At 46.4% G+C, this 20,954-nt stretch overlaps 2 protein-coding genes across 14 annotated transcripts in view; one reads left to right on the top strand and one right to left on the bottom strand.

Moving 5' to 3' along the window:
• The window catches only part of IFT140 (intraflagellar transport 140), an 85,969-nt gene extending 84,792 nt beyond the window's left edge, over positions 1 to 1,177 (top strand). For all 11 annotated transcript variants that reach the window (XM_055708475.1, XM_055708479.1, XM_055708481.1 and 8 more), the window contains one exon: positions 772 to 1,177. In XM_055708475.1, the coding sequence (XP_055564450.1) occupies positions 772 to 972 (201 nt within the window). In that variant the 3' untranslated portion in view covers positions 973 to 1,177. The remainder of the gene's footprint in view (positions 1 to 771) is intronic.
• TELO2 (telomere maintenance 2) lies at positions 3 to 20,933 on the bottom strand. Of its 3 annotated transcripts, XM_055708489.1 has the most exons (21): positions 20,615 to 20,932; positions 19,968 to 20,245; positions 19,291 to 19,359; positions 18,465 to 18,612; positions 17,953 to 18,055; positions 17,098 to 17,166; positions 15,921 to 16,062; positions 14,476 to 14,612; positions 13,615 to 13,703; positions 12,540 to 12,650; positions 11,835 to 11,920; positions 11,439 to 11,530; positions 10,331 to 10,447; positions 9,273 to 9,344; positions 8,820 to 8,990; positions 8,026 to 8,117; positions 7,077 to 7,176; positions 6,589 to 6,653; positions 5,858 to 5,973; positions 2,587 to 2,696; positions 3 to 783 (listed from the first exon to the last, which is right to left on the bottom strand). In XM_055708489.1, the coding sequence occupies exons 1-20, from the start codon at positions 20,896 to 20,898 to the stop codon at positions 2,608 to 2,610; spliced, it is 2,430 nt and encodes an 809-aa protein (XP_055564464.1). In that variant the 5' UTR covers positions 20,899 to 20,932; the 3' UTR covers positions 3 to 783; positions 2,587 to 2,607. The 3 variants fall into 3 exon arrangements, with proteins under 3 accessions (XP_055564464.1, XP_055564463.1, XP_055564465.1); XM_055708488.1 differs by lacking the exon at positions 3 to 783 and having other exon boundaries at positions 1,076 to 2,696; XM_055708490.1 differs by lacking the exons at positions 3 to 783; positions 7,077 to 7,176 and having other exon boundaries at positions 20,615 to 20,933.
• Positions 20,934 to 20,954: the final 21 nt, after the last annotated feature.

The following is a 20,954-nucleotide window of genomic DNA, read 5'->3' on the forward strand; positions in this document are numbered from 1 at the left end:
AAGTTAATTCTTCCCATCTACAGAGCCCACATTTTGTATGTGCCAGTGCAGCTTGGTATAGCGTGGTTCTCTCATACAGAAAACAATTCCATGGCGGAGGCTCTTTTACAGGAGCTCAGCTGCTCAGCAGGGTGGGGTAGACCTCAGGAATTATATCCACATTAATGTATTTCTCATTCCATGGGACTGAGGAGAAAAAGCTCGCAGGACATAGAGCATAAATAGTGGTGGAGTCTTAAATATTCCCAGTTATTAGCCAAGAACAGATGGGTCAGTCTGGGTGCATGTCTCAGCAGCTACACTGTGTTCCTTTGCCACTGGGCCAAAGAAGAGGAGAAAATTGTAAAATTGCGGTCATTTGAGGAAATGGTGAATCACTTCTGCAGGGCAGAAGTGCCACACACCAGCGCTCAGCCTCAGCTGGAACCCGCCGCTATTATGAAACACAAGGATGCCAAGCGCAGGTTTCTCCAGCTGGGCCGATTAACCTTAACATGTTGTTCTGACAGTGCTTCTGCTGTCGGGAGAACGTAAAACCAGCCTTTGGGCCCCCTTCTTTTTGAAACTGTTAAAAGACAGAAGTGAGCCAGGTCACTGTGAGGGGCCATCACGTTAGCAAAGGCTGCACCTCGTGGCTGAGCATCAGCAGCCTTCACGCGGAGCTCCTGACCGGAGCTCAGCCGCGCACCAAGGGTGGGTGCTTTTCACCCACGGCATTTTCATATAGCAGCTTCCCCCCGCCGGCCCAGTGATCTCTGTGCATTGCTTTAGGCTTACCGGTATCTGGAAGAGATGCAGAAAAGAATTCCAGCCACAAACCTGAGCAACTACGTGACCCAGCAGACCATCGAGGCAGTTCACCGAGGAGCAGGCATTCCTGTAAGCCGAGCGCTAGTTCCAGAGCAAACTTGCCACAGCAGCACGGAGAACAAGGATGTGGAAGAGGTGGCTGATGAAGTGGAGGATCCTTGACAACTTACGCTTTTACCAAACACAAAGTTGATTTTAATACCAGGTCATTTATTCTGTTCTTGTTAGGGGTCATGTATTAGTGAACACAATGCTGCAACAAGGCTTTTTGGTTATTACCAAGAATTTATTTTTTCTGCTTGACTGTACAAGCAACAGTATTGAAGTTAATTACTTCGAACACTACATAAAAAGATTCACAAACTGGTTTCAGTATTTTAATAAATTTGAGAGGGAAAAAACTAACAAGGACTCCATATCATAACTTCAGGCCTTTTTCCCAGTACAGAAAAGAGCTGAGTAACTGAGGTGACAACTCCTGAATCGACAAAATTTTCAAGTACAACTTTGATCTGCTGAGGTGCTAACTGATTTGTCATTCCCTAGAAGTCAGAACGTCTGAAAACAATCTCTGTCCCCTTTGAGTAGGAGCTTGGCTAAAAGTCAAAACTACTCCCCTGTTGCAGAATGAAGGGAGGCTTCCTCCAACCCAGAGCTTTTGTATTTAAATACAAGACACAGGGTCACAAGCTAGAGCTACCTTTTACAAGAATCTGGACTAAACCTTTGACTCCCACAACGGCTGGAAGGGACCTCTGGAGGTCACGGGGTCCAAGCTGGGTCACCCTGAGCAAGTGAGGCTTCTTTTCCAAAAACCACAGTTACATTAAGCCACTCTATCCTAGTCAGATTTGAGGATGTACATTTCTTCCCTAGCATAAGTAACATAAGTCACCACGAGAAGTGAAGCCCAACATAGGTAACTAAGGTTTCACTCACTTTTAAGCCTGTTACGCTGTCCCAGGAAGCTGTATTTAGAGTCACTCCTCACACATTTCATACCAAACAGCCCTTCTGCTTTGAATGATTTTCCTGTTTCGTGACTTGCTCCAAAACTTAGGGTGAATATGAAGTTTTTAAATTGTACATTTTCAGGGAAGAAGGCGGGGGGTGGATTTTAAGGTCAAACCCTGGATGTTACTTGTCCTTTAATAGAAACTTATTTCTGTACTAAGATTATACAAAAAGGATTTCTGCTTTGTGCCTTCCTAACCACAGCACAGCTCTAGCTCAAGCCTTTAAGGTTTGGCACGTTTTCAGGAGTTCGGTGTAACTATTCAGTTCTTGCATCTCATCAGTCACTCCCGGCGCCGTGCCACCCCTTTGAACAGCAGGCCGGGTTCCACCACATGCCAGCTGCTGGAAGACATGGGATCCCTACGGGCACGTCACAGCCTTCACCCTGGGAGGTAAGCAGCCCTCTCCAGCCCTCCTGTTTTTCTGACAAGAAGTCTGCTATGAGATCTTCCCTGTATTTTTAGCAGAGTGTTCAAACCTGCCAAGGTTATAAATAGCTGGGGGTGGGGGCTGGGGAGGCGGGGGGAGGATGGCAGCGCTTGCCTACCTTCCTGCATCTGTACACTCCGTACCGGATAGCAGTAGCTCACTAAATTGGCCTCCACTACAAAGTCCAGATGTCAAGTCAGGTTCGCTGGCTTACGGCTCTGCACCCTTCCCCCTTCTTCCTCTTCTCCAGCCAGGTGACTGCTGAAGGGGCCCCAGCAGTGCCTACACTCATCCAGCTGGCAAGTAGGAGGTGAAGGTCATTTCTTTTACCTTCAGCTAGGAAGAGACAGTTCAGAGTTTCTTTTTCAGATCCTCCATTAGTAGCAAGTTCTGCAAGGCCAGCCTCCTGCAATCCCCATCTGGATCTTTCTCCACCACATCTGTAGAAGAAGCAGCCACTGTTAGTTGGAAAATAGCAAAACGTGCCCTTCACCCAACACGCCTCTGCCGTTCCACTGCCCGTCACAGAACGGCATAAACACAACAGCATATGCAACTAAGTCCGGGCTGGGCATCGGCGCCCGCAGGAATTACGTTAGGCCAGATGGCAGAGATGCACAAACTTGACCATCTGAAGCAGCATGAGTTTAGCTAAGGTGTGGTCAGGTGTGGTGACGCTCAGTTCATTCTTGCAGCAGAAACAAATAGTCAGCTGGGCTGGAACACTACGGAAACCATCTGACCTTGGCAGGGAGGTTATCCCACGGAACGCAGAATGTGTACTTGTGCCCTTGAACTAGCCTTTCTACAGCTGACGTACTAGTATGAACGCAGTCTGCAGTCAGACACTGCACTTACTCAAAAGCCTAAAGTCTCCATTCTGCCAGTTCCTGCCACCTGAACAAATGCTCAGTGCTCCCTCCTGAAACCTGTGCTCACACTGCCCTTCAAAGGGGGGAAAGAGAGGCAAGCCCTGTGTTTCAACACATTCTCCGTTCCGAGAGGTTTGTCTTTTGATAAACTAGCAGCTCTTTCACACCTTACGCAGCATGTAAGGGAAGGCATGAAGCTGCTTCCAGCAGCTGTTGTTTCAGGGGCCTTTAATGAGCCTGCAAAGTAAAAACCAGGATGCACGCAGGATGTCTGAGCAGGGGGAGCCTGGAAGAGCAGCGAATCTGTGTAAGGATATCCTGTACGCACAAGCGGTGTGCTCAGAGCCCAGCACTGTCAGCCCAAACACATGACTCACTCAGATGGAGTAGGGCTATTTATAACCTCAGGGAGCGCTTCACGATGGTGTTTCCATATTCCCTCTACATAAGGCAAAAAGGGGGAGGTTACAAGACAGCTCAGAAGCTCAGAGATTGATGTTGGCACCATTTCCAATTGCTGTGAGCACGGACCTTGAACTGCTGCCACTGAAAGGGAGGCACAGGGCACCAGAGCATCATTCAGGTCTTTACACAAAAGAGACTCACCTATGACATAGGTTTGCGGCACTTGCAAGGGGTGGGGAATTCCCTCAAAGGCAGCTGCTGAGGAATCAAAGGAACCGTTTCCTAGAAATGTTTAGGTATTCCCTCCCTCCCCAGGAAAGATGAGGCTCCTCAGTAGTAGGTCCAGCACGGCATTAAAGGCAACGACAGACAAGTACAAGGTGGATCCCTGCCCCTCTCCCCAGCTGAAACATCCCAAAGCATGTCACAGTACCGTGACAGCGACTGAAGGCATTTTACAGCACGCTGCAAACGCTTTCTAATGGGGAACAGTTCTAGATAGGGCCCAAAGGCTGAAGGGCCCAACAGTCAGTCATATTCACACGATGAACTAGAGCAGCCTGCCGAGGCTCTGTAATAACAGAAGTTATATGAAGTAATAACACACTGCAGCAGATTTGTAGATTTCTACTAAATGCTTCATGGATAACATTTTCTAGCCCACTGTTGCTACAGCTAAAGCACAGTGAGGAAGAGAAACATAGCTGCTTTAAAGGGGTGATTTCTCCTGGCCATTAGGCACGGTAAGAGGTGGCTTGCATGCTCTGCAGCTTGTCATTTTTCCCAACTACAGCAGTAAATCTAATATATGACCCCTCTTGCTAATCTTGCCTGGAAGAGCCATGAAACAACAGCAAGCCCGCTAGCTCAAAGCCATGATTCAGTCACAAAAGCGGGTCTCTAGTGACCGACTTCACCTGCTGGAGCAGCAGGGGGGAGCCCCGTGCCTCACTGCGACTGCTGTTTTACCAACAATCTTACAAGAAATAGCAAAGGCATAGCCCAAGAAGCTGCTGTGTTTCAGGAAGTGGCTCTAGAAGCCCTTTTAAGTAGCACTTAAATTGTATTTGATCAGGCATGGAACAGAGCTGCATTCCTTATTGTTTCTCAATGGCTCCTACAACAAGTTCCCCTTCTTTACTAGACACACAACTGGCATCTCATCCTGCTCTCATTCCCACCAGGATCTACCGTGCAATTATCATAAAAAAATCACTATATGTAAAGAGATGGCTATTACACAACCTACAAGCACAAAAAGATGGTACTAGCTCTGTGATGATCTTCCTTCCAAAATAACTCAGTAAAAACCGATTACGCAGACCCTCACACTGAAAATACATTTACAACATTCCTTGAAAGGCTTTACTTGGCAATAGCAGCGTTAACTGCAGAGACAAGCAGATTCCTCGGAGCACCCCATGTCATGGGAAAAGTAAAGTTTCCAGCCCCACAAGGCGGCTCTCTTCCTTTTAAAGAGCACATAGCCCCACAACCCAGCAGGATCCGAGGCCGCCCGTGTCAGTGGTGCTTCCTGCCTGCTCCCTGCGGGAAGCCAACTCACCAAGAGTGAGAACGGTGAAGGAAACCAACCCAGGGAGTCACACGAGGTCCACTCAGAATACAGTGGATGCTTCAGAGCCACAAAGCACACTTTCCCCTTGTACTTCCAGCACACTGCAATACCAATTTGCACAGTTCCAGCCCACCAGAACCCAAAAGCGGTGCGTGCTGATGCGAGCCACGCTGATGCGAGCCACGCTGGGTGCAGCATGCAAAGCTACTTGCTGTCTTTCACAGGTTGTTCCTTCCATCAGCAATAGGAAGTCGGGGGATGGGGCCATGCTTTTCTTCCTTCTATTTTTAGCACTAACGAAACCCATCTTCCACACACAGGGTGTAAAAGGACCATACAAGCCTTGTATGTTACTGCTGGTCACGGTCACTGCCAGGTTGTAATATGCAACATGACAACACTTCCTGCAGCTTCATGAGGTGGGCGGCTGGACACTTAGACCAAGAAAGGGGGCACAATCAATGCACTTTGGGGTTTTTTTGGTCGGCCTGTAAGGTGAGGATAGTCCCACTCTGAAATGCCATACACGCAGCACTCAGCGTAGGCCTGAGGTACCTCAGCACTACACCTGTACAGCACAGAGTGCTCTGGTATTTGCCCTAAAACAAGCAAGCAGGAAATATGCTTCTGTCCATGTCTGCTGCGCAACACCAGGACACTACTGCTACCATCACAGTCAGAAGAGACGCCACAAAAAGCCTGCGCCACTAACCAGAAAGACGCTAGCAGATGCTCCCCCACATCTTACCTCCCAGCCAGGACTGAGTCTCCAAAAGCTCCTCTGTCACGTCTTCCAGCAGACACTCTGTAGGGACACTGAGGAGCGTGGAGGAGATACAGGACAGAAGACCCTGGCGCACGTACCTGTTGGAGAAAAACTGAACTGGTTATAGCCTGCAGCTTTGTGCTCCACCTCAATTTCCTCACCTCAGGGGTTCTCCAGTTTCAAATGTTTGTCATTATGATGACTTTTACCATATTACTACTAAGTTTAATCATGCACCAGCTGGCAGAGGCCCCCCATACAGAGCCCCCGCTATGCTGTGGTGCAGGGAGTCTAGCATAAATCAGTGTCCTGGACAAGTCTGAGATCAAAACAGAAATCGGGTGTTTACAGGTCTTAATGTCTTTCCAGGCTGGAATGCCAGAATTGAATCGAAAGGTTTCTGAGCTCCCCGAGTAAACACAGATGGAGAGTTGATCAAAAAATTTGTCACGCTTTCTATAGGTGATGACTGTACCTCTACGCTAGAAGAGAGTAGACAAGTTTGTATGTTGGCCTGACATTAAAGTAATGCCTTCATTACGTATTCTTGCAACACTCAGTCATAAGAACACAAGGCTGGAGGAGAGCATAGAGTTTACACATTACATCAGTGTCATTCTCAGTCAGGTGCTAGTCTTGGACAAAGACAAACCACGTCTGGAGACTGGCTCGCAGCGGATTTTTAAAAATGAAAACATGCAACTACAACTCACGGGTCGGTGTGGAAACGCAGAGCCCAAACAAACTCCAGCAGTGCCTTTCCCATTGCAGTAACTGCCTGCAAAACAGGATTACGACAGGAACACTGACCACCTTCACATTCACATCACCCTACAGAACTGGACCTTGAGATAACTCTGTTGTGAAAATCATGGTTACAATTAACTTTATTTTACAGATGAGGAAATTTAAGCAGTAAAGCAAAACGATGCACCCAGCCTCCCACAGAAGTTGGTAGTTTTTCTACCAGAAGCAAAAGATACTGCAGGGGTGTCCTGAATCCCTTGTCTCTTTTTCTGACTATTTTTTCTGACTATTTTTTTCCAAGCCCTTTTCCCAACTTCTCCCCACATGCAACTCAAACTTGCTGCCAGTCTGAGTGGCAGGCCCCAGAGCCCAGGGCTATTTCAGAAGGCACGCCCGGGTCGCCGGGCTGGAAGCCTCTCCTGCTATCTCTGCAGACTTGTGCAGCCTTTCTTACCACAGTGTTGACAGCCAAGTACATCAGGGTGGCTAAAGTGTGGACCAGTCTTCCAAGGACAAAGTGATCCTCCCCCAGGAGATCAAATGTTGTCAAAGGCCTGCAAGTGCAAGATACACAGCCCCGTAGCAGTGAGAAGGCTGAGCAGCGCCTTTGGAACGCTGGCGGGTTATGCAGGGCAAACTGTCCCCCACAAGCCTGAATCCCTATGACAACAGTCATTACAGTCATTCCCAGTTTAATGCAGGCCACAGCTCTTTGCTCCCAAACCAGTAAGATCCTCTACTCTTACAGCACTTATCACGTATTCTACCAACAGGCTTTACCTGGAAAGAACTGCATGCAAAAACCACCACCGCCGCCATACTAGGAACAGTCCATTAAGGCGGGTATTAAAGGAATCTTGATTCTCATGAATCAATTACTCAGCCTTCCCTAGGTAATCAAAGACTTAAGTGACTGACAATAAACTGTGTCCTGTGTCCTATGTGGTCACAAGGACCAGTCCAGGTGACAGGCCCAAACCTGAGGCAGGGCTAACTGGTTAAAGACAGCACTCTGAGTTCGGTGGTTTTGTGTGAGCCTTCCCGGGCCGGGGGTCAGCCAAGACAACTGGTTTGGTACTGCCAAAATCACCCACCTGTGCACCTGTCACAGGTCATTCTTTATGGCGTATGTACGTTTCATATTCACATATACACACACACATATCTGTCTTCACTTCTGCAGGGTCTTGCATACTCCTGCCCAACAAGACTTCATCAGCTAAGTCCAAGAGACCACAAACACCTCCTCTCTAAGCTTTATGCACGAGCCAAGCATCCGTGTGGTGTCACTGGACTCCCACGCAGCCTCTGGGCTTTAGCCTGCTGCTCTGAGGCAAGCAGAACAAGCAGAAAGGTTCATTCTGGCAGCTGCCATGCCCACGTCCCAAGGTGTTCACACTCACCTGTCAAAGTGCTGAATCAACGGGAAAAAGAAGTGCCCAGCCACAGAACTGAACTCATTTGGGCCAGAAGCCAGTTCCACTTGAGACTGACCCTGTCCAAAAGAAAAAAAAAGAAGTCTAGGCACAAGATGCAGCACCCAACTCTTCCACTTCACTGGATGCTGTCAAGACTATGGGTTCCTCGCAACCACCCCACTATCAGCCACTGCTTGCTTGTATGCCTATGGCTACTAGTTTCCAGACTGGACGGCTCGCTTGCCACTCGAGGTCCTCTCACACATCTAAGTATAGCTCAGTACTGCTGAGTTAGACATAAGAAACAAGAACATGCAAGGGATAGAGGAGTTTTGGAAAGCAAGTTCTCTGGGATGAACCACTAGGGAGTTCTGGGAACTAGGAAACTGGCATCAATTTATCTCCCTGAAAAACAGGAAGGCTGAGACAGTCCAGCCCAGAGGCAGCTAGTCTGATGGAGGCTCTGGGACCAGTGAGGTGCAGTCACAGCTCCCTGCAGTGGCCAAACAAGCTCGGAACAGCAACAACTATCCCTCAAGGCAAGGAGTTCAAGATCTATTTTCCTCTCCCTGCCAGGAGAGCACTACAGGAGCTGGTACTCTGCACCAAAAGGTTCAGCCAGATACTAAGATAAACATATATTTGCAGTTACAAAGTCTTTCCTTTGGCTTGGACCCAATTTCACAGGTATTCTGCTCTTTCCAGATACAACTACAGCAACTCCTAGCGTTACCATTTTTACTGGATTTGACATTAGTTTGCTTCTGCCCTGGCCTCACCGTAGCAAATCTCCGAGTCTTGCTTTTGATCCTCTCATCAACAATTCTTCTCCAGCCCTTAGAGCTGTCACTTCCAGGAAGTGGCTGGATACAAGGTTTTTGGGCACCAGGGCGTGTGGTCTTCCCACGGGATTTGGGATAGGACAGCTCCTGAGCTGCCAGAACCAATACCTAGATGATAAAGAGGAAGGTTCTGTAAAAAAGGGCTGGGAAATCCTTGTACTAGGGAACAGAGTTACCTGCAGCCAAACTGCTAGGAACAGCCAGGCAGAAAGGAACAACAGGTTTAGAATGAAGAACAGCAGGTTAACTGACCCTCAGCCAACGCTAAGGTAAGAGATTCCCACGCCTCTGCCTACGAGGAGTAAAACGTAGCCACATTACATCTCAGGGAAACAGCAGTGGTGCAACAAAGACGCAAGGGAAGCAGGAATTGAAGAGAAGAGCACTTACATCGAGAATGTCCATGCGCTGACGAAGACTGTAGTTCAGAGCGTAGAACTGAGAGGTCAAGTACTTTGCTACCTGTACAGCAAAATCAAGGCACAATGAACACCATCCCAGGCTGGAAAAAGCCTTCCCACCGACCCTAAAAGCACTCTGTTTCAGAAGAAGTCCTGCTTCCTGTTAGTTAACAACAAGCCTCCAAGAGAAGGGCAGAGACGTGCTGTGCAAACGGGAAATTCAGACACTTCCACTTCCAGATTCTCTCAAAGCAAGTAAATGACAAATGGGACTGCCATTCTTCTCCCCCTCCCATGCAGGGACACAGAAACAACTGCCACGGCAGCTTTGGCACTTCGAAGGAGACTTACTGTGGCCTTGCAGTACTTGAAGAGGGGTTATAACGAGGATAGAGAGACACTTTCTACCAAGGCCTGTCCTGAGAGGACAAGGGGAAAAGGTTTTAAACTGACAGAGGGTAGGTTTAGATTGGACATAAGGAAGAAATTCTTTACTGTGAGGGTGGTGAGACACTGGAACAGGTCGCCCAGAGAAGCTGCCCCAGAAGCCTTCAAGGTCAGGTCGGATGGGGCTCTGAGCAAACTCATCTAGTGCAAGATGTCCCTGCCCACAGCAGGGGGGGTTGGAAGTAGATGATCTTTAAATGTCCCTTCCAACCCAAACCATCTGCTGATTCCATGCTTACAACCACCAGTCAAATCATCTTTTAGAGAAGCCCTTTGTGCCTCAGCTTCCCATTTTTGCGAAACAATCACTCCTGCAGTGCATCAAGATCTTATTTCATTTGCCTGGTCAGGGATACTCATACTAACAGCCTCCAAAGAGCTCCTCCAGTCCGTTGCAGCTCTGAGAGAGTTTTCTCTTTCCTGTTGTTTCAGTCATCTATTGCAGATTCTTCAGTGCATAGCCCATCTCTGCATAAATGCTGCCAGACATGAACTAGCTATTCTACCACACTCTGATAGCTGCTTCTAGCAAGAGACTCAGCTGCTTACATTTTTGCCTGTGCCTCAAGTGGAAAAAGGAAAGCACCAAGAGGGACTCACAGGTATTGGATCTGTGGTTAAAACAGCTACTTGAGCTCTCTGACGGAGCTCCAGAAAGCCTTCGATGCAGGTCTTCTCCTCCAAATGTAATAATATTTTTGCCAGCTCGACACTAACCTGCTCAAAATACAAAAAAACCCAAATCAAATCCCTGCAGGTGTTTGCGTTTTTTCTTCTCACAGGATTTACACACCATTTCTAATGTTTAAGCAAAGACAATAATGGTATAGAGTATAGGCAACATGTCCGTTACTTAGGAGGGAGAGAAAACACAGTAAATGCCATCAAGACAGATTTCTCCAAACACTATGCCAATTTCTCTGTCCACCATTTGCTTCAGCTTTTTGGACAAGTGGTGGCATGATGATATAGCAGGACCTGTCACCATAAGCGATGGGTTAAAGGGTACAGTACCACACCCGAAGCCCATCCTGCTCAGTAACAGGCCTGATGAGCAGCAGCAGATCGCGCACTGTCTACACCCCTTCCCTTGGCTGGCAGCTGCCACGTTCAAGTGTTCACTAACAAGTGGTGGTGAGCACTCATCACACCAGTGACCTTGTCCCAAGTTCCTCTCACCTGAGCTTTTCATCTTGACCAGTACAATCCAACTGCTCCCTCTGGAAGACATCATGCTTGTACAAGCAAACAGGGAAAGTCCATTTGATTTTATCTCCCATTTTTGTTGGGGAATAACAATTAAATTCCATTTCAATTAAAAATCAATTAAATCCAAAACTAAAATCAATTGGTCTGTGGAATTCATGGCTGCTCTGCAAACTGCATTTCTAATGTTTTTTCTTCCCAGCACCAAGCATGGAGCTTCCTGACGTTACCGGCAAGCTCTACTTGCAACACATTTCATTTTCAGCACCGGAGCTGCTAAATGCCATACTATGCCAGCACCTTTGCCTGCTTCTTTGTTCCTCTGTGCTCTGTAGCCTCACCTCCAAAGCTATTTTTCTATTCCCTTCCCAAGTTGAAAGCTTTAAATCCAGGTACACGTTAGCCTGGCCTGCTGCTGTATTGGAATGTTTATAGACTCCACAAAGGCAAAGGGATAATTCTGTAGCTACAGCCCACTGGTAACTCATACTGCTTCACCTACCTCTCTTGTTGCTACTGGATTCTTTCGAACCAAGCCCTCAAGAGCCTTGACTGTAGCTTCCCATCTGTCCACATCTTCAGATCCCGTCAGGACTAAAGGTAATCAAAAGACAAACGAAAGCTATTAACGGAATAGTTGTGCTTGCATAAGTGCCCCCAACTTTCTTCTGCCAATAGTTTATCTTGTGTTACGGGCAGACATCACTGACCCAGCGCACTATCAGTAGTATGAACTAAATTGTAATTACTCAGAAATTACACTTCAATACTTGAGCCCAGATTACTGAAATCCTACAGCTTTTTCAAATTAGCTCATAAAAAAACCCAAACAAACTTCAGAGATGATTCTCCCAAACCCAGTGAGAAACAGATGAAAACTCAGCCCCAAACCTCCTACCTTCAATACAGTCTCGGATATACACAGGAGCCTTAGTTTTTAGTTCTTTATCCTCTGACATGTCGTAAGGCATAAGGTCATCATCACTGCAAAAGAAATAAAGGCAGGAGTTAGTCTATGGGGTATAGATGTTCTTTCTTTCCCCAGCTATCCACAACATGGAAAGAACCAGCACACACTGTCCTAACACCATCACTGCTGCCTCACCCCGCAGCACTGTTGAAGCCTAGCCTGGAAGTGTTCCTTAGGAAGTTCTGTGAATTACTCTGAAGGTCAGTGGAAGAGCACTTCTGTGACCAGATCTGGAACTGGATCTCCTGGTCAAGTGCAGGAAGGAGACAGGTGACCAAAAGACTAGAAGCCGATTCTTCAGATTTCTTTATACGTTGGTAAAATGACAGAGTAAGACAAGTCTGCTATTAAAAGCGGTAAACATACCCATAATGCCAGGAAACACGTATATACGTCAAATGGACTAAATACAATGGTTGTACATGATGTGGGCTTTGCTTAAATTATCGACTAATGTACTTACACGCAATTTCCTACACAAAGTTCTACTCTGCTGCATACTACTCAGCTGAACAAGGTCAGAAAGCACAAGATTTGCCAAGAAACGCAACTACCAATAGCTCCCTTCTCCCCACATCTGCTCTTAGAACCTGCCATTTTTTTTCCATTTCCTACCAGTTTCTTGCCCCATACCTGTCCAGCTCAGCATCCAACTCCTCGTCTGGCACCACAGGGGCTTCTGTATGTGATTTCTTGTTACCTTCCAACACCAATGGCAGTGCAGCATCTGCTTGCTCATTCCTGCTGTGAGGAACAAGAAGTATTAAAACCAATGACAGTAACAGCCAGATAATCATTTCTGCTGCAGTCTCCCACCCAGCTCGGTCAACACAAGGAACAAAGTCCTGGGAAGGAGAATGTGGTGAGGGGAGAAGACATGCAGAATTTCTTAAGAGAAGAGCAAGGGAAAACAAAAATTAAGCTAGCTAACTTGCTGCGTTCCCCTGCACTAACCTGTACCTAGGACTGCTAAGGGAAGACTTGTCTGTGATAACTGGATCACACTGGCCTGCACCATATTTGAAGCTGCAAATGAAACTGAACAAATAGGGAAGAAACACCTTTAGCCATGACTAGTAGAATGAATACAATAATTGAGAATTTTTCTTCTGTCTCTGTGCTTATTCCTGTGGACTTCGGCACTGCCCTTTCATCTCTCCGTTTCTCAAATGCTGTCTCAAACAGCTGTCCATGCTGATTATGCACCTAAAAGGGGAGCAAAAACTTCTGTACTTTACTGGAGTGCTGGACAGCTTCACTTGCTAATAACACGAAGTGCTTCATTCATCTGCTGATAAAACCAAGCGCTACAAAGCGCCTCGGCAGATGCTATGGAAGTTAAGAACCAAAGAACCAGTCTTTAAACTGACAGATATGCTAGATTTTTGTCACTGCATGGGCTGGGGGCATACGACCCAAATGCCCGATTTCCAAGATGCAAACAGAAGGCCCATTTGATTCTACCCAGGGGGCCACAAGACCCCTGCAGCATGGTTTCATCACGTGCAGCTATCAAACAAACAATGTTAATACACAACTACCATCTGAATTATGAATTTAACATAACTACATTGCACCGCAAGAATAAGCATTATAAGGCTCAGGAATATGTAAGACATCTTGAACACTGTATACAGTTCTACTGTATAACTCAGAAACGGAGAAGGGCTAAAAGATGGTGTGGAAATTAATAGTAGGAATATCTTACTCATCATCTGGAAGGCTGGGGACAACACAGAACGGTGGAGCCTGCACCAGAAGGGACTTCAGTTCTCTTGCTTCGTCATCTTCTTTGTACTAGACATTCAAAATAACTGTTACTGCACTCCATTTGATTGCAAATACGCCCAGCATTCAACATTTGACCCTTCTACTGCATGCAAGCAAAGGCTGAATCACGAGCAGATGAACTCGCACAAATCCCATTCATTTCAGTCATCGTGCTGCCAGCAGCGATGTATTTATGCTGTACAGTGATCTGTGCCGTAAGTAACCTTCATCGCTGTATTTAACAGCAGTACCTGATCAGACCTTGCCTGAACGTTGTTAGAATCTCTAAAAGATTTAATAAATAGCAGTGCAACAAGTTTTTTTTAAAAAGTATGTGATTTAATCTCATAATTCTTATAAACTCTACTGGAAATAGCAGAGCATATATCCCCACGTCAGTCTTCAAAATCTCAACTCTGAGCAAGTCTTCCCACCACGGCAGGGACTGAATGTTCCCCACTGGTTTAGGTTTGAAGTTCCCTCTCAACTTCCATGAGTCAGATTCTGATTCCCTCGTGCCATAGGATAACCCCCTAGCAGTCCTCCACCACCACCAGTCTGCCCTGAGCTACGCCATCAGGTTACACTCTTAAGGTCACTCGCAGCCACCTGGCCATTTTCTATGCAATTTTTTTTTTTGTAGGCAGATATGCTCTCTTTTTGAAAGTGTTGCTGCCTCTCCTTATTTCCCAATAATAAGTGTTAGAACTTGCTATAATGCTCTAGATCATCTGGTTTAAAGCTTTTATTATTTTATTAAGCCCTGCACACCAGACACAAATTTCATTATAACCTTCACCTGAAACTTCAGGACAGGTCCGTCAGTGTTTATTTTTGAACTAATGCTCTCTGCCACAATCATTCCCAGACGCCGTATTTGTGGTAGATTGCTGTCTAAATGGCATTTCACACCCTCCATCATGCTTGTGAGAAGCCCTGGGGAAAAAAAAAAAACCAACAATCCCCCCGAAACACACACCACAAAAAACCATGAGACCCAAACAGTACATCAAACAACGACAGGAACAAACATCCATCTTTACGGTGGTTCCCTGAGAGGGCTTCTTTAGCTGCTCACCATCCAACAATGGGTAGAAAGATAAGAAGGGCCACACAGCTGTGACTTCTCTTTCTGCAATGGCAGTGTTGCCCTTCAGCACCAACATAGTAAACCCATACCTCTTCATGGGGTACAAAGTCAATGAAACATTACAATATATTCTAAATTTGGGTTATTTTGGTTTCCACTGAAACAAAAAAGGATGGTAAGTCAAGTCAATCTTTAGCTTTTTTTCAGAACGCTTCAAAGTGAAAAGTGAAAAGTCATGTTTTGAGATAGGCACAAACTCTGACTGGTACAAGAATCACAAGAGGGAGAAATTTACCTCATCACCTAGATAAGTTGAAACAGGCAGTTAACACCAGTATTTCTCAGCCCACAGAGAATGATGGTTGCCAGCTTTACCAGGGCAGACCTACAGCTGTTACACTGACCTCGTTCAGCTCAGAAAAGCTTATCTTTTCAACAGCTTTCAGATAAAAAACGGATTCTGAAACTACAGTACTGTTAGCAAATAACAGGTCACTCATTCGTCTAAAGAAGAATTAATTCTAGAACGAAACAGATGAACAGGTCTTATAAGCCAACCTTCTCCTCCCATAAAGGCCACACCTACAGAAAAGTAACTCTAGACATTGGGCAGATTTATTTTTTATTTTAGACCAGGACCCCAATGTGCTACGCACAGTACGAACACAGAATAGAGGAGGCCCTGGCCAGTAACTCATTATCCCTGTTTATCTCACACTGAGAAGCAGAATGACACTGAGAAACGCACATGGATAGTCCGAGGCCAACCAAACAGCTTTTTATCCTGACATACTTTCCCCTGTCCCCTTCGGAACCTTACTCATGCTCCAACAGTGAGCCTATAAATCGCACATCACGCCACTCCTCTAACCAGCCCCAGAGTCAATCCTTGCTTTCCTGTGACAAAACTTAAGGGTTCCTAAACCATCGTTCAGGTAAGAACCTTAGGTCAAAGATACACTTCTCCAATTCCATGATTTAAAGCTATGCATTTGGAACTATATCACATCAGTGCTACAGAAGAGAGGCTACCCTGTTTACCAAGATGAGTATGAGACAATTTTGTTTATCCATAGATCAAAACAAGATGTTTTTTACTCACAGTCAGACCTTCTGTTAAACCAATCTAACCTGTACTTCTCCCGCCTCCTCACCTTGTCTGCAGCTCTCAATTTCAGGCTCCTTCAGGTGGGAGAGGCAGATAAGGATGGCCTTGCTAATGTACTGCTGCTGCTCAGGTGGAGAGTGTTTCACAGCACTGCTGCTGCCCCAGGTCTCCAAAAGTTCTTGCAGCACCTGAATCAGAGAACTCAAGTGGGCTTGAAAGATCTTTTCTACACCTAAGTAATCTCTTCGAAGCACATTTCTGACATGTGCTTTCATACAGCACATTGTATGTTCTGCTGGCCTTTTGGTCTTCACACTTCCCAGTGAACTTCACACTCCCTACAAATGGAGCTAACTTTGTATTTCAGGGCCCAAAACATACTGTGCTTGACCAATTGAGAACTCTGCATTACCTTTAATAAATTGTTTTTAATAATACATATTATTAAAAATATGTATTTTTAATATTTTTTTATTTTAAAATTAAAATTTTTTAATTCTATTTTAAAATTAAATTTTAATTTTATTTTAAAATTTAAAAATATGTATTTTAATAAATACATATTTTTTTTAATTTAAAAGTGGTGAGCTTATTTCTCATAAATATTATATAGAAAGCAATAAATAATATTGTCAAAAACCAGTATGATTTTATGTGTTTTCAGTCCAATCTAATATAGCTGCCAGTACTTCCAGGTAATTTTAGAATGTGTAACCAGCGGGGGGGGGGGGGGAGAGGAATTGACAAAAACGGTAGAGATTTCCAGAGATACCAATTTCCTAGAAGTTCCATCACGCTGCTGACTTGGAGTCTGAAAGTATCTGCAACCCCACTGAGGAGGCAGATGAGATTCTGAAGCACCATCCATTTGGCAGGCAGCTTTCAAGCAACTTCGCCATCTGCCCAGCCGCACAAATAGCAGATGACAGAGGAAGCTGAGAAGGATGGAGGACATGGGACATCTGTTGGAACCCAAGCCGCATTAGTTTTGCTACTTGGAAGACAATCTACCAATTAAATTTGAAAAACTACTGCCAAGTCTTCAATTTGTATATGACAATTTACTTGTGATATGGCAGGGCTTCCCTCACTCTCATGAATAGTGGCAAAATTGTCTTAGAGAAGCACCGAAATTGTGCACTCCACAGGCACACATATACGCACACTCACACAGCAGAACGTTTTCTATCAGATACCCCACCAACAATGTCACTTAATCTTACTTTGATCAGCAAGGGACGCCGAAGGCTATCCAGGGACAGGTAGCCAAGGAGGTTCTGCAGCACTGCAGTCTGCAACAAAACCCATGAGTTTTGCTTTAACTGGGCATAAAGTTGTGCAGCAATAGCAAGCATGTATTTTTACTGTGTTAAACATCTCATTCTGAGGGACTGGTTGACAACATTCAAAGACAGAAAAATAAGCAAATTTAAAAACCCAACCACAGACACACTCATGCAGTTGCTATGAAATACACGGAAAAACAAGACAGGAATACAGTACAGTATTTTTACCATCAAAACCAGATCAGCAGAGTCACAGGCAAACATGGAACACAGAAAGTCTAGAGAACATCTCCCACAACATCACAAACCACAGAACACTTTAACACCTTGTGACAAACACAGGTGCACAGGGTGGGGGGCAGAGGAAGTCCTTGTCTCATCTCTTCAATCTAATTCTTAGCCCTGAGGCCGATCACAGCTTCTTCAGTCTCTCCTTTCAGATTCTAAATTAACTAGACGTCGCCAGCTCCCCAGAATACTGAAATTATGCACAAAACCCCAAATGGTTCCAGAAAAAGACTACAGTAACTCTGCTAATGGCCATCAACCCTAAGAGAGCACATGAATCCCATGATTTCAAAGCAACCATTTACCACTCCCTCTTCATTACATTCAGCTGAGGGGATGTAAGTGAACAGCTGCATAGCTCAGGTATGCATTAGGAGACAGAGGGCTGATTTCAGAACGAAGAGTTAAATCTTACTCGAGAACACCTGCAGCTTGGCTAAAAAACACATCAGCACTTGGGAAAAACAGGTGTTACTGCACCACTGTTCAACACAGAGTCCTTACCGTGTGGCCATACTGCAAGAGCAGCACCTTCTGTGTCACCACAAACTGAGCTTTCTTGTTTTTCACAACCAGGTTACCCAGCAACCTAGACAAGACATCTGCCCTAGCAGGACAGGTCAACAGCAAAACGTTAGGGATCCACGTAATTACTGTCACGCTGTTACCAATCACAGGAAATTTTGTGAACAGCTATTTGCAATAAAATTTCTAAAACACCTCTGAAGTTTTAAGAGTGAGTCATTAACTGCAAAGAATGTTTAAACTTGTTTTTTCACTGCATGTCATGGTGCAGATGTTTAAGAAATGGTTGCAGGTTCTACCTGAGAGGGAATAATCAACTACTTTACCCCTAGAGTCTCTCAGGAAATGGCACTGTAAGAAACCACCTACACAAACACACACACACACACCCCCCCACACACCCCAGCATCTTTCAGAAACCGATTCTGCAAGTATTTGTGAAAAAAAATCCAGCCTTTGCTCTGTAGCAGGGAGGAAAGCAGGGTTCTTACCCAGGTGCTGTCTGCACAAAACCAAGGACTACTGCTTCCATCCAGCGGTCTGGCACACATTCAACCAACCGCCAGCATATTCTTTGCCAGATGCAGTCTGACTTGGTGAGATCCGTTAGATGGGGTACCAAAACACTCAGAATTTCCTCTGAAGTGGAAAAGAAAACAGGTAAGCACACCAGATGGACAGAACTGGTGCAATGGTGCTCAAAGCCTGCAAGCAAATGTCAAGGTCCTTACAAGATGAGGACATACGATGTACAGTTTGCAGTTCTACATTGCTCCTGTGGTAAGAACTAACCTAAGCAGCCTAAGGAACTTGCAAGTATTCCTCATCACAGTAAACACAGCTAGAAAACCTTTCCTCTTCTTCCCCAGCCCTGTTAACTACTTCTGCATCCAGTGGCTTCCAAGTCCTAAGGAAAGTCAGACTGAGGGCTACTCACATGAGAGGGTTATTACGTATGGGCAGCGATTTATGCTGGTATTTATGAGGCACTTCCAGACCACTGGATGAAAAGCACTAGAAAAGCACAGTTACCCTGAATGGCAGGATGAGAAAGCTAATAACCTTTATATCAATTAATATCAATTTTTGAGAGAACAGATCGCATTCACATGAGCTGACAGAAAAGCACCAGCATCTATCAGATGCCTACTTGAGTAGCCTTAGAAAGCCTGTACAGCTCACCTCGCAAAACCCCCAAAGTATTACCTGGTCAATCTCCCACTCCCTCTGTCGATTATCATCACAGTCATTCTTCTGTACTAATACAGTAAAACAGACCTTCCCTCGCCACAAAATAGTCTTGTAAAAAACACTCACTTTGTCTTCCTTGAACGCATACCTTCCCCAGGACATGAGAAACAAAAGAGATTGAGCAATCCAAGCCACCTGGGATAAAACAGACACAAGCTTAACAAGTGCATACCAGCATCCTCCAAACAGCCTTCAGGAGGTGCATGCACTTCTACAAGTGCTGAAGCCTGAAAAGAGATTAACTTCTTCTCTTCAAGCATCACCCCTTCCTCCCTCCACCACCTGCCTTCAGGCACAAAACGGCACCCAGTATTACTTATATGCAGTGAGAGTCAGAAGACTAAAATAGTTCAGTCCCACTTTAGCACAATGGTAACAAAGCCACTGTTCATTCAGTTGAACATGAATTCATACAGAATGAAACAAAGTTAATTCAGTACCATTTAAATCTTATATAGAATTCCTCCAGCAGAGACCAAGTGACCACAATTAAGCTTTGGCAACAGATGAAACTATTTAACCACCTGTAGGATTGCACCTTTCAGGGAGATTTAAAAAACCTGGGCCATCTTGCTCATCCCTGGTACCTTACACTTTTAACACAACAAACTTTAGCCTGGAGGATGAACGTGAGGCTCAGCAATACCCGTTAGCTGTATTTCAAGCACCAGCCAAGGGGGTCAATAGACACAACACTTCTTCATGAGAGCTGTCTCTATAGCACAGCCCTCCTGCACTCTTACCTCTCAGAGACTCTGAGATCTTCTGCAGCACCTGGATAATCGCACCACCCAAGAACGGAAAGTAGTTCTGTGGGAAGAATACTGGGGGGGGGTTCCCTTGGAGTTTATTGCTCACGTGATCAGGCAAACATACGACCTTGTTGAGCAGGGCCTCCTGCAGCTCAGGCGAGCCAGCCTGCACTTGCTGCTGACAGACATCCCACATCAGAGCTGAAATCCGTCCTTCCTGCAGGAACTGCTCCAGCACCGCAACGACCTCCCCCAGACGAATGTTAGGGCTGGAAGAAAGTAACTGGAGTACGTCCCTGCCCCTTTTAACTGATTAAAAAATATATAAAATATGTGCATCCCATTGTTTTTGTATTGTTGTATCACCACTACAACACCGCTGCTCAATCACACGTAATTTTAATCAAAACCGAACTAAAATCGAAGCGCTCTCTGCATCTCTCTAGTTCCCGCAGCTCCCAGCCTCCCAGGATGCTCCACAGGCATAATAAAGAGCGGCTGGAGCCCTGCGGGAAGGCCCAGCCCCCGAGCGGCTGTGGGCACGGGCGAGGCCCCCCGCACCCTGCGGCCCCGCTAAGCCGCGGCCCGCCGACCCCCGCCCCGCCGCCTGCCGCCGCTCGCCCCCGCCGCGGACTGACCCTGGGGAGGCGAGAGCCTCCAGCAGGGCGCCGAGCGCCAGACCGGGCGGGCCCTCCAGGAAGCAGCTCTGCCACAGGCCCTCGGGCCGCGCCGCGGGGGGCGCCCGGGCCAGGCCCCGCAGGAAGGCGCCGTACAGCGCCCGCTCCCGCTCCCCGAGGGCGGCCGGGCCCCCCGCCTCCGCCAGGGCGGCCCGCACCGCGCCCAGCGCCGCCGCCGCCGCCCCCTCCCCGGCCTGGCACAGCTCCGCCGCCGCGGTCCGCAGGGCGCGCTCCAGCGCCGCCATGACGCGAAGGGAGCGCGGCCACAACGCCACTTCCGGCCGGCCGCGGCCAATCAGCG

Source organism: Falco cherrug, chromosome 4, assembly GCF_023634085.1.
Source record: "Falco cherrug isolate bFalChe1 chromosome 4, bFalChe1.pri, whole genome shotgun sequence".
Classification (NCBI taxonomy): domain Eukaryota; kingdom Metazoa; phylum Chordata; class Aves; order Falconiformes; family Falconidae; genus Falco; species Falco cherrug.